Source organism: Ovis aries, chromosome 3, assembly GCF_016772045.2.
Source record: "Ovis aries strain OAR_USU_Benz2616 breed Rambouillet chromosome 3, ARS-UI_Ramb_v3.0, whole genome shotgun sequence".
NCBI lineage: Eukaryota > Metazoa > Chordata > Mammalia > Artiodactyla > Bovidae > Ovis > Ovis aries.
Genome location: NC_056056.1, coordinates 200,291,616 through 200,305,599, shown reverse-complemented (window position 1 = coordinate 200,305,599; position 13,984 = coordinate 200,291,616). Strand labels below are relative to the sequence as shown.

Genomic DNA, 13,984 nt, shown 5'->3' with positions numbered 1-13,984 from the left:
CATTTAATCCGAGAAGTGAGAACATGAAGAAACAAAGGAAAATAGTCAAAGGAGACCAAATAATAATAATGTCGTCATTAAGCAAAGTCAAGGACCCTTAGTTCCTTCTCAAGGGTTGTAGATAAGATTCTGAGCCATATCCTGTGAGCTGTCTTAAAGATACTGAAAGCCCTACCAGGTAGAGAAGTTAACTACAGGATGGCCAGACTGTAGCTGTGACATAAGCTGCCACAAGTCCGAGAATTGGCCTCAAGGACATGGAAACACACTGACCTGGGAACTGAAAATTAACTGTACCAAAAACAATCAAGATGATGCTGGTCAGATCATTGATGACCAATTTCAAGATGACTGTCACAGCTGACTGTGTCGTTTCTGCATGTAGCCCCCTCCCTCTGTCTTTAAAAATTCACGTGCCCTGATTGGGGTACAGGGGAGTCAGCCTTTAGACAGATGTCCTCTCTCCCTGACTGGCTGCTAGAATCCAAAATAAAGCAAACCTTCCTTTCGACCAATCTGGTCTCTTTATTGACTTTTGAGCAGCAAGCAGTCAAACTCTGCTTTGGATAACAATAATAGAATTCTTCTCCTCGGAAAGACGCATTTATTCAGCACTCAACACATACTTGACATTGAGCCGGTTGCTGAGCATATCGAGATTGATGAGATATTACATTGGCCCCTCAGGATCTCATATAGACAAAAAAAAAAAAAAGGAGCAAATGTATTTTTTAATTTCTCTGATCTTATTTCTCTGGAAGTCAGATATCCTCCCTTGGAATATCAAGACCTCTGACGTATCCATTGCCTTGTGTATTATCAACAGCACTGCTTTACCATAAAGAAGCAAAAGAGGATATAAAACCTGATATGCAAAATGAAAATCTGAGCTAAAGAGAAAGACGCTTCATCTAATAGAGCCACGCAGGAGAACAGGAGATATGCCAACCGGCCCCCCCCCCCCCCCCCCCCCCCGCTCAGTCAGTAACAAAGCACAATAAAAAAGACACACAAAGACACACACACACTACTACTACCACAACAAACACCTTACCTGACTTGCCCACGCCTGCTCTCCCAAATATTGCCAGTTTGACTTCTGCACTTTTAGCCATGCTGGGTGGTGGTAGACAATTCACTGTGGTTCAAACTAAAGAGTTGAGAAGATCTTTTTGGTTCCAGCCCTGGGATTCACCATATCATGGTAAATCTGCAATCCTTAAACAAAAGAGATTTGTGAATTCACAAATGACTGGAGAATTTCATATTTATTAAGTATCTTCTATGTGCCAGAATCATTGACTTGATCAGTATCTTCCCTGTTGATCACCACCACAATCCTGCAAGAGGGCTTGAGCAATTTACTGTAAACCATTCAACTAAAAAATGATAGTTCCAGGACTTGCTCTTCAACCTGTCTGGTTCTAAAACATACTTTTTTTTTTTTTTTTTTTTTTTTACATAAGATAGCATTTTCAAAAGCACTCCTCAAAGAATGTTTTATGTCAGTAACTGATAACAAATCCTTGTCTGTGAATACAAGTATTTATCATGTGCCTGTAAACACCCAATATACAAACACACACAATAGGGACAGTCACATTTGGAATTCTATTTCCCTTTGGGCTGACTAATACACATTCCTACTAGCTAACCCCACTGTAATATGATTGAATTTGCCTTTCAAGGTTTAAGTTTTATCTCCATTCACTAGATCACAAGGTCAAGTCATGTCACAGATACCCACATTCCTAAAACTGGTATATAACATCTAGATATTTTTACATGTTCCTAGGCACAATGCCCTGGAACACAAAAGATAAATGCTATTAGAACAACCTCAAGTACATTAGTTTATGGCATTGTCCTAATACTTGGGTGTTCAGTCATGTCTGACTCCTTGTGACCCCATGAACTGTAGCCTGCCAGGCTCCTCTGTCCATGGGATTCTCCAGGCAAGACTACTGGGGTTGGTTGCCATTTTCTCTTCCAGGGGATCTTCCTGACCCAGAGATCAGAAACCCCTTCTCCTGCATGTCTCCTGCACTGGCAGGCAGATTCTTCACCACTAGTTCAGTTCAGTTCAGTTCAGTCACTCAGTCAAGTCCAACTCTTTGCGACCCCATGAATCACAGCACGCCAGGCCTCCATGTCCATCATCAACTCCCGGATTTCACTCAAACTCATGTCTATCAAGTCGGTGATGCCATCCAGCCATCTCATCCTCTGTCGTCCCCTTCTCCTCCTGCCCCCAATCCCTCCCAGCATCAGAGTCTTTTCCAGTGAGTCAACTGTTCGCATGAGGTGGCCAAAGTACTGGAGTTTCAGCTTTAGCATCATTCCTTCCAAAGAAATCCCAGAGCTGATCTCTTTTAGAATGGACTGGTTGGATCTCCTTGCAGTCCAGGGGACTCTCAAGAGTCTTCTCCAACACCACAGTTCAAAAGCATCAATTCTTCGGTGCTCAGCTTTCTTCACAGTCCAACTCTCACATCCATATATGACCACTGGAAAAACCATAGCCTTGACTAGACAGACCTTTGTTGGCAAAGTAATGTCTCTGCTTTTGAATATGCTATCCAGGTTGGTCCTAACTTTCCTCCCAAGGATGACATTATGTAAACATAAGCTTCCCAGGTGGCACTAGTGGTAAAGAATCTGCCTGCCAATGCAGGAGATATAAGAGATGTGGGCTCAGTCCCTGAAAACCCCCTGGAGGAGAGCACTGCAACCCCTCCATTATTCTTGCCTGAAGAATACCCTCGACAGAGGAGCCTGGCAGGCTACAGTCCATCGTGTCACATAAAGTCGGACACAACTGAAGAAACTTAGCACGGATGCAAGCCCACTTTATATTACAGGTACTTTAGGAATGACACCAAGGTCCTTGGTACCATGGAAATGTAAAATTGGAAAGTCTTGGAGTTAATTAAAAAAACATCCTCCAGCCATCACAGGAGCCCTTTCATATGACCAGGCAACCATCTAATAACCACTCAGGGTCAAATTTACCACTTCCAGAGGTGGGGGGAGGAGCAGCATAACATCAACTTTTTCTTTTCTTTCACTCGGAGCCCTTCAAGTACCTAGCAATTACTAGGAGACTTTGTCTCGTTCTAGACATCTACTTTCTAGGAAAGTGAGACCCCATCCTCTTCCTTGGTTCTACACGGAGACGTCTGTTCTCGTTTATGCTTTTTGACCCTCACCTTCCCTCTTGACCATATGCAGCTCCCTTCTCTGGCATTTGCCATTTTAATCACTCTAAAAACATGGCATCCTCTGCATTCAGCCCCTTGAAACGTGACCTGACAAATGACCCAGCACAAGTTTCATGGGATTCTTCCTCTTCTTCAACAAGGCATGGTGGTTATATTCATATTAAGGCTCACATTTTTCACATGAACTGCAGGCTCCCCCATTCTGAACTTCTGCAATCGATGTTTTCATCTTAAATACAAGACTTCACTTTCAAGTCTGTTATCTAAACATATAAACCGCTCCTGCCAGAGTTTTGGCCTTTACAAATTTTCTAAAAGAGCTTTTCCAGAGAAAGAAAAAAAGGAAAAGTTCTTCTGAAAAAGTATTTCTACAAAGACATTAACATGTAATTGTTTCCTTCTCTGTGCATCTAAACCATTGACCTCTGCCTCACAAATTCTGTATTTGCTGACTTCCACAGTGTCAGAGCTTCCTCCGAAGGACAGAAAGGTCAACATTAACATTGGCTGTTGTTTACTTCATCAAAATAATGAAAAAACTCCTTAGTGATCATTAGTAGCACAAAACACAGAAGTTGTAACATCTGTAATTTGTCCAGTCCCACACTTTCAGCTAAAGATAAAAGAATTTCGTTTTCATTTTATGTGCATTAATTAAGAAAAAAAAGAGAAAAGGCCTCTATGTTTAAGGTTCAGTGCTTCATCACAGAAGCATCACAGAAGCCTAATCTATTGAGATATATTAACTAAATGAATTCCAAATAAGAATGGCAAGCATTTCTTTGAAACATAGAACATGCAAGTGTCTGGAGCTTGTATAAACAACAATTTGCTATCTCATGCAGGACTGCTCATTCCCATGCCCATAAAAATCCAAATAATTTACTATCTGATTTATGCTTCAAGAGAGTAGCCATCAAATGTGATTTGAAAGAAAAAAAAAAAAAAAACACTTGTTAAGTCAAGTTTTTCAGTAATTCCCAAATGGCCTCAGAGGCATAGGAACTTCACATTAGAAAGAGAAATTGTGTGGGTTGAATGTTTCATATGTAATATAATAAAGATACAGCTAGTTAGTGTCAATTTTATGTTATATTAAGAAAAAATCCTTAAAGGGAGACACAAAACTGACATACATCTTTGAACATTTTCTCACATGAATATGTGAAAAAGTTACATTTGATAAAGACAGGAAACAAAGATAAATGTCAGTTGTATTAATAAGGAACCTGTTGCCAAGTCTCTGATGTTCAAAATAATTCATGATCCAGGACCTTCCATAACACAGATGGAAGAAAACATCTGTTTTCATGTTGTTGGGCAGAAGTATTCTGCCTGGGTCTCGAAGCTGCCATTCAGTTTTTAGGTGGACAGTGTTTTAATAGGACAAAAAAATTTTCTCAGTTTCTATCACTACTAAAGCTAAAATCACAGGTAAGAGGTTCATTTAAGAGATTAAAGGTGTACTGATCTTTTTCCTAAACAGAACGGTACCAAAAGAAAGCTTAGGAAGACTCCAAATTCTGTTACTGTTAACCCATGCATTCAGTCATCCCACATTCATGCTAGTCACAAATGGTCATTTTCAAAGAGCTTACAATCCAGTAGGCCTATGACATTTAGTTCACTAAAAGCTGATCTTATTTATTTTTAAAAAAATTTATTCATAATAAATCCCTGAACTATTATACTTACCACAGTCCTTGCTTTCTACGTCTTCTTGTGGGGAGGGGAGGAGGTTGGAAACACAAGCATCTTTATAAGGTAATACTTGTTTCAACTTCTGTGTTTATGGTCTCATCAAAATAAAGTGCAGGTGTTTAGGGAAACAAAGAATCTAATCTGACGGTGGGGATGAGATTCTCTGTGGGCCACTCCCTCTCTAGCTCTGAAAGCAAGTTTTGCCAGTCTCATTACCAGGAATTGTCCCTCATCTTATCACAACGCAGCACGCACGGGAGGAGGAAGATGGTAGGAGACCCCTGGCTATAGCGTTGCTCAGAAAGCAACAGGTATCCTGGAATGATAAGCCCATCGCGGACTGCAGCTCACTTGCTCTCATTCTAGGCGGCCGATGGAACCTGAGTCAAAAGGACATTTCTGATCTTAGCCCCGGACGGAGGGCGCTGTTAAGCCCCTGGCGTTGGCGCTCACATCACCCTCTCGGAGACCCCAACCCCCGCCTGGGAGGACCCAGGGACCAAGAGGACCGCCCCAGAGGCCGAGCGTTCAGGGGCTCCGAAGGGTCTGCAGGAAGTCATCCCGAAAGGGCCACCTGGGCACGTGCGTTACACTCACCTGTTCACACTCTCCAGGCCCGGGAGAGCCGTGGTCCCCTGGCAAGTTCGGAAGCTGTTCCCCGGGACCGCTAACCCTCCCACGTTGCGCAGCGCAGTCTGCGGGGGGCGTTTCCCAGCCGCTGGGCTGAGATCGTGGGTGGGAGCGGCGGCAAGCGCTGGCGGAGCGGCCGGGGGCTCCTCGCTGCCGCTCGCTCCGACTAGCGGCCGAGGGACTGCGGCAGGACCGAGCTCAGCCCGGGAGGCCGCCGGGATGCTGCAGTGCGGCGCTCCGGCGCCCCCTACCGGCGCCAGCCCCCGGCTCCCCCCGCGAGGCTGCCTCCAGCTGCAGAATGCGAGCATCGAGCATCCACAAACCCGCCTTCGCTGCACCCCAGCCCCACTCAGTTCCCGGCCTCTGGGTTCTCACAGAGGGACCTCGCCCCTTGGTTAAACCTCGCGTGTGAACGCATCACTGCGTGACGTTTTCTATTCCCTACTTCAAACCATCCTCACACCATCCTTTAGAGGCATGTTTAATTATCCCCATGAGACTCAAGAGAAAACAGAGGATAAATAACTTGTCCTGGGGCTTCCCGGATGGCTCAGCCGTAAAGAATCTGCCTGCAATGCAGGAGGCGCGGGGTCGGTCCCTGGGTGGCGAAGATCCCTCGGAGAAGGAGATAGCAACTCACTCCAATATTCTTGCCTGGGAAATCCCATGGACAGAGGAGCCTGGCGGGCTACAGTCCATGGGGTCGCAAAGAGTCTGACGCGACTGAGTGCAAAAACTTGTCCCCAAGGCTAGTAAACGGTTGGAATGAAATTCGGGCCGGATTGGAAGCAGAGATGCTAGAAGAGACATTAGTTCAGTTCAGTCGCTCAATCGTGTCCAATTCTTTGCGACTCCATGAACCACAGCGCCAGGCCTCCCTGTCCATCACCACCTCCTGGAGTTTACCCAGACTCATGTCCATTGAGTCAGTGACGCCATCCAACCATCTCATCCTCTGTCATCGCCTTCTCCTCCTGCCCTCAATCTTTCCCAGCATCAGGGTCTTTTCAAATGAGTCAGCTCTTCGCATCATGTGGCCAAAGTATTGGAGTTTCAGCTTCAACATCGGTCCTTCCAATGAACACCCAGGACTGATCTCCTTTAGGATGGGCTGGTGCATCTCCTTGCAGTCCAAGGGACTCTGGAGAGTCTTCTCCAACACCATAGTTCAAAAGCGTCAATTCTTCAGCACTCAGCTTTCTTTGTAGTCCAACTCTCACATCCATACATGATTACTGGAAAAATCATAGCCTTGACTAGATGGACGTTTGTTGGCAAAGTAATGTCTCTGCTTTTTAATGTGCTGTCTAGGTTGGTCATAACTTTTCTTCCAAGGAGTAAGTGTCTTTTAATTTCATGATTGCTATCACCATCTGCAGTGATTTTGGAGCCCCCCAAAACAAAATCAGCCACTGTTTCCCCATCTATTTCCCATGAAGTGATGGGATCAGATGCCAAGATCTTAGTTTTCTGAATGTTGAGCTTTTCAGAAACTTTTCACTCTATTTTAAGCCAACTTTTTCACTCTACTCTTTCACTTTCATCAAGAGGCTCTTTAGTTCCTCTTCATTTTCTGCCATAAGGGTGGTGTCATCTGCATATCTGAGGTTATTGGTATTTCTCTCGGCAATCTTGATTCCAGTTTGTGCTTCTTCCAGCCCAGCGTTTCTCATGATGTACTCTGCATATAAGTTACATAAGCAGGGTGACAAAATACAGCCTTGACATACACCTTTTCCTATTTGGAACCAGTCTGTTGTTTCATGTCCTAACAGTTCTACTGTTGCTTCCTGACCTGCATATAGGTTTCTCAAGAGGCAGGTCAGGTGGTCTGTATTCCCATCTCTTTCAGAATTTCTCACTGTTTATTGTGATCCACATAGTCAAGGCTTTGGCATAGTCAATAAAGCAGAAATAGATGTTTTTCTGGAACTCTCTTGCTTTCTCCATGATCCAGCGGATGCTGGCAATTTGATCTCTTGTTCCTCTGCCTTTTCTAAAACCAGCTTGAACATCAGAAAGTTCACGGTTCACATATTGCTGAAGCCTGGCTTGGAGAATTTTGAGCATTACTTTACTAGCGTGTGAGATGAGTGCAATTGTGCAGTAGTTTGAGCATTCTTTGGCATTGCCTTTCTTTGGGATTGGAATGAAAACTGACCTTTTCCAGTCCTGTGGCCACTGCTGAGTTTTCCAAAGTTGCTGACATATTGAGTGCAGCACTTTCACAGCATCATCTTTTAGAATTTGAAATAGCTCAACTGGAATTCCATCACCTCCCCTAGCTTTGTTCATAGTGGTGCTTCCTAAGGCCCACTTGACTTCACATTCCAGGATGTCTGGCTTTAGGTGAACGATCACATCATTGTGATTATCTGGGTCATGAAGATCTTTTTTGTACAGTTCTTCTGTGTATTCTTGCCACCTTTTCTTAATATCTCTGCTTCTGTTAGGTCATACCATTTCTGTCCTTTATTGAGCCCATCTTTGCATGAAATGTTCCCTTGGTATCTCTAATTTTCTTGAAGAGATCTCTAGTCCTTCCCATTCTGTTGTTTTCCTCTATTTCTTTGCATTGATCACTGAAAAAGGCTTTCTTATCTCTCCTTGCTATTCTTTGGAACTCTACTTTCAAATGCTTATATCCTTCCTTTTTTTCTTTGCTTTTCGCTTCTCTTCTTTTCACAGCTATTTGTAAGGCCTCCTCAGACAGCCATTTTGCTTTCTTTGCATTTCTTTTCCTTAGGGATGGTCTTGATCCCTGTCTCCTGTACAATGTCATGAACCTCCATCCATAGTTCATCAGGCACTCTGTCTATCAGATCCAGTCCCTTAAATCTATTTCTCACTCATAGGGATTTGGCTTAGGTCATACCTGAATGGTCTAGTGGTTTTCCCCACTTCAGTTTAAGTCTGAATTTGGCAATAAGGAATTCATGATCTGAGCTACAGTCAGCTCCCAGTCTCATTTTTTGCTGACTGTATAGAGCTTCTCCATCTTTGGCTGCAGAGAATATAATCAATCTAATTTCAGTGTTGGCCATCTGATTATGGCCATGTAAAGTCTTCTCCTGTGTTGTTGGAAGAGGGTATTTGCTATGACCAGTGCGTTCTCTTGGCAAAACTCTATTAGCCTTTGCCCTGCTTCATTCTGTACTCCAAGGCCAAATTTGCCTGTTACTCCAGGTGTTTCTTGATTTCCTGTTTTTGCATTCCAGTCCCCTATAATGAAAAGGACATCTTTTTTGGGTGTTAGTTCTAAAAAGTCTTGTAGGTCTTCATAGAACCGTTCAACTTCAGCTTCTTCAGCATTACTGGTCAGGGTATAGACTTGGATTACCGTGATACTGAATGGTTTGCCTTGGAAACGAACAGAGATTATTCTGTTGTTTCTGAGATTGCATCCAAGTACTGCATTTCAGACTCCTTTGTTTACTATGATGGCTACTCCATTTCTTCTGAGGGATTCCTGCCCGCGGTAGTAGATATAATGGTCATCTGAGTTAAATTCACCCATTCCAGTCCATTTTAGTTTGCTGATTCCTAGAATGTCGATGTTCACTCTTGCCGTCTCCTGTTTGACCACTTCCAATTTGCCTTCATTCATGAACCTAACATTCCAGGTTTCTATGCAAGATTGCTCTTACAGCATCGGACCTTTCTTCCATCACAAGTCACATCCACAACTGGGTGTTGTTTTTGCTTTGGCTCCATCCTGTCGTTCTTTTTGGAGTTATATCCCTATTGAGCTCCAGTGGCAAATTGGGCACCTACCGACCTGGGGAGTTCATCTTTCAGTGTCCTATCTTTTTGCCTTCTCATACTGTTCATGGGGTTCTCAAGGCAAGAATACTGAAGTGGTTTGCCATTCCCTTCTCCAGTGGACAACATTCTGTCAGACCTCTCCACCATGACCCACGTACTGAATTTAATGGAAACTCAGATCTGTACATTTGAGAAAGTTCCTAAAGCTTCACACTCTGCTTGCAAGATCAGCATTTATAACAGTTGAATTGAAGTCACTGTCCATTGTCCTCAAAACCTAGCAAAGATAATTAATATTCGTGCTATGCTAGATCACTTTTCACATCTCTTTATCTCATTTGGTATTTATACCCTCTAAGGAGATCCAACCAGTCCATTCTGAAGGAGATCAGCCCTGGGATTTCTTTGGAAGGAATGATGCTAAAGCTGAAACTCCAGTACTTTGGCCACCTCATGCGAAGAGTTGACTCATTGGAAAAGACTGATGCTGGGAAGGATTGGGGGCAGGAGGAGAAGGGGACGACAGAGGATGAGATGGCTGGATGGCATCACCGACTCAATGGACGTGAGTCTGGGTGAACTCCAGGAGTTGGTGATGGACAGGGGGGCCGACGTGCTGCAATTCATGGGGTCGCAAAGAGTCGGACAGGACTGAGCGACTGAACTGAACTGATCTGAGGTAAGCACTCATATTTAAAATTATTACCTTTTCAGAGATGAGGAGATGCATTTCAGAGAGGTTGAATGATTTTCCAAAGACTACGACACTTCTGGTTAGAAGAACAGGAAACAGCTAGGTTGTTTTGTTTCCTTTGAAACCTAGGTATTCTTTGCAAGATACCAGGTGGACTCCAGGAAACTATCACATAGAGCAGACAGGGACCTGGGGCTGAGTGTACAACCTGCAGTGTGTTCTTGATGGGAGAGATGTAAGCAGGGAGGCTATTTCCAGGGCCGGCTCACCTGAAAAGCCGCTGCATCCATGAGTTGTGGGCTGCACTGACCAGAGCAGTTGGGTCTGGGACAGAGGCAGGAATCTCCTTGCAGCTTAGGAGTTGTCCTAAGAATTCTTTGAGAAATCAAATACTGTCTCCTCTGAGACTTTTCTGATCACAGACCTATGCCCCACTGCTAAATACACACTTGCATTAGATGACCCAACTCGATGTCTCCTAGCACCCCGTGCTCCATCATTACATTGGCATTGTACTCATTTTTATTTCTCAGTCTTCTCCATGAAACGTTGACGTTCCTGAATGTAGGGATATAGCATAATTGTCTCTGTACCTCCAGGATCTACAATCATGGTGGCACATAGTGGGTGTTCAAAAAACCGTTGAGTGAATGAAGAGAACAAATTGGGACTGTGCATATTGGATTTATTTGCACATGCTTAATTTGGGATAGAATAGCCAATAAGAAGTTGAACATATGAGTCTGAAGCTCGGGAAGGAGGTCTGAGAGAGAGATTGAAATGTCTCAGCATACAGGAAGTTTTCAAAGCTTCTGTTGTGAAAAGAATGATCCAGGTAGATTATATGGAATTTTATAGAAATCCAGTTACATGGAATTCTGTGGCTTTAAGGTGTTTAGGTTTCACATGTTACCTTCCTCGCCTATCAAACCCTGTATTCATGGAAAGAAAGAAAAAAGAAAGTGATTATGCTCAGTCGTGTCTGACTCTTTGTGACCCCAGGAATTTCCCAGGCAAGAGTACTGGAGTGGGTTGCTATTTCCTTTTCCAGTATTCATGGAAGGAGTTACCAAAAATATCTGTATTTACATATCTGTATGTAGATATCTATTTTCCTACTTACAGAGACTTAAGTTGAACTCCTACTTTGCCGCTCTTATCTAATTGGAATTATTGAAGAGGGTCCAAGCCCCAGGCTCCTTTTGTAACAGTTCTTGGGAACTTGTCTACAAAATCTGTTCTCTCCATCCTTCTACTTAGCCCTAGTAGGTAGGCCAGCATTCCCCTTTCAATTAGGGAAGCACTTGCGGGCATACCTACAGCTCTCGACGTGCTGTACCCACGGAGATGAAGTACCCACATTGGAGCCTGATACCCGCTGTGTGATATTTTCAGCACATACATGCGTGCTCAGTCACTTTAGTTGTGGCCAACTTTGTGTGCCCCTATGGACTGTAGATGACCAGGCTCCTCTGTCCGTGGGATTCTCCAGGCAAGAATACTGGAGTAGGTTTCCATGCCCTCCTCCGGGGATTTTTCCCCACTCAGGGATCCAGCCCGTGTCTCCTGTAGCTCATGTGTCACAGGCGAGTTCTTTACCACTGATCCACTGGAGAAGCCTCAGTATCTTCAGTAGCCTATATTCTGTGAGAGTAATGTCACAGCATATTTGCTTGCTAGGCAGCAATAGCCCTCGGGAGAGCTCCTGTTATCCTCTGGTCCCTCAGCCTGACTTCAGGCTTAAGCGAAAACTTCTAACACAAAATTAGTAGATGAACCATCAGTATAAGCCCAAAATACCCATTACAGACTGGAATGTGTGTGTGTGTGTGTGTGTGTGTGTGTAGTTGCTAATCAAGTTCATTGCAAATAATTGGAGTAGTTGAAAAATACAGAGAAGAAAATCACACTCCAAATGATGTCATCCAGAAATAATCACTGTTATCATAAGAGAACCTCATTAAAGATGCTTTAGAACATAAATGAATCAATGGATGGATATACTGATATTAAATGGCATGTAGATATGCTGAGGGCTATCATATCCTTTTAATAATAAATAAATGCTATTTTTTAATTTAATAAATACACTAAATTAAGCAGAAGATAAAGAAATGAAAGTGAACCTTAAAAGATTGTCTTCACTTTAGATATTTACTCACTTTGACAGTAAAAATGTTAGTCTCAGTCTTGTCTGACTCTTTTTGACCCTATGGACTGTAGGCCGCCAGGCTCTTCTGTCCATGGAATTTCCCAGGCAAGAATACTGGAGAGGGTTGCCATTTACTTCTCCAGGAAATCTTCCTGACCCATGGATCAAACCCAGGTTTCCAACACTGCAGGCGGATTCTTTCCCAGCTGAGCTACAGGGGAAGCCCCTATATGGTTCATATTTAACCACATATTTTAGTCAATGTCAGTTGACTTCTTGCTATTTAATAAGGAGGAAATTAGCCTCTTACTTTCCCATCCCTCTTCCTATATTTTTAGTTCTGTATTATTTTTTATCAAGATTTTATAATATCTGCATTTATTCTGTAACTCTAAGTCCCAAAGGGCTTTAAACTTAGTCCTGTAATTAAAATAAATAAATTTATTCAATTATTTTGCTGTAGTTTTTCTACTTGTGATTATTTTGATTCATCCCTTTTCATTTCTTCCTGATGTAATGTTCTCAAGAAAGTCTTGGATGGGCTGTATTGTATAATGGAGAATATTCAACTGTTTCTTTCTTTGCTATTTTTAATTTATTTTGTTATTACTCTTCCTTTGTTCATGTGATCCCCTTCCTCCTTTTTTCTTCCAAAACATATTTTTCTGTTTATTATATTGTTTATTTTAATCAGATATCATATTTGCTGCAATACATAATAAAGGAATTCTTCCTGGCTCTGTTCCTCCCTTATCTGAAACCTGTTTGTTTTTTACTGTGGAGCCATGGCTTGAGGGCTAAGCATTTCACTCTGTCTATCATGCTGAGATGTGAAGATAAAGCAAAGAGGAGAGGTCACTGCAGTTTCTGTGTAGCCTTGTTAATGGCCGAGTGCCAGGATTTAGTGTAGGCAATCAGGATCCACACTATTCCAAAGAAAAGATTCCCCCAGGCTTGAGAGGCTCCATTCATTCTCAGAGCCCTCTACACTCTCTCTTAAGCCGTTCCCACTCACCCTGTCCCTCCTATTAGAACAGGAGAAGGATAGTTGCTCAGTTTATTTCTCTCCAAAATTGGAGGTATTCATTATTGGTGAAAAGAATACTCAGGATTTGATGACTCACTGAAACTGCTTCAGGAAGTCAGAGCCAGTCTATACCATAATCTTTTGTTTCATTAGAAGATTCATTTTAAAGTTTTATGGCAAGAAATCAAAACCATTTCCTGATTTTGTTGCTGCAAATGACTTTTTCTTTTGGTCTGTGGATGGGTGTTATTTTTGTTATTCCCTATTTAATTAGATATTGCTCATGCTCAGTTGCTTCAATAGTAAGCAAAGGAAATTCTGATTTGGGCCATGGCTGGACTTTCCCTCTGTCTGGGAACAGATGGAAAATCTTGTAGAAGCTGGTCACAGAGAGAGAATTCCAGATATTTGCATAGACATGCCCCTGGGACCTTGGCCAGTCCATGAGCTTGCCCGTTGTCTCATGAGTCTCTGGGAGACCTAGGAGAAGAACAGCTGTGTGGTGTCTGAAAGCTGGGCGGAGATTCCAGAGATCTCAGAGTCCTCTAAGAGACACTGGAGTTGACCCAAGCCAGAGTTCAGAAAACTTGGTGAACATCCTGGATGTTTGTTTGACTGAAACTTCAGTAGGCCCATATCCTAGGAGTGAGAGTCATGCTTGGGAGTAAGAACAAGAATCTAAGAAGAATGGTAAATGTGACATACATTCCCTCCCCTGAATGAAAACTAAGACGAGACCTTGAAAGGGACAAGCTAATCCACTGGTAAATTAACTGCCTGCTAAAACAAAACTG

At 43.0% G+C, this 13,984-nt stretch overlaps 1 protein-coding gene across 1 annotated transcript in view; it reads right to left on the bottom strand.

Moving 5' to 3' along the window:
* The window catches only part of RERG (RAS like estrogen regulated growth inhibitor), a 139,256-nt gene extending 133,637 nt beyond the window's left edge, over nt 1-5,619 (bottom strand). The window contains exons 1-2 of the mRNA XM_012175305.4: nt 5,520-5,619; nt 1,055-1,218 (exon numbers count right to left, since the gene is read on the bottom strand). Coding sequence (XP_012030695.1) covers nt 1,055-1,115 — 61 coding nt within the window. The 5' untranslated portion in view covers nt 1,116-1,218; nt 5,520-5,619. The remainder of the gene's footprint in view (nt 1-1,054; nt 1,219-5,519) is intronic.
* Nucleotides 5,620-13,984: the final 8,365 nt, after the last annotated feature.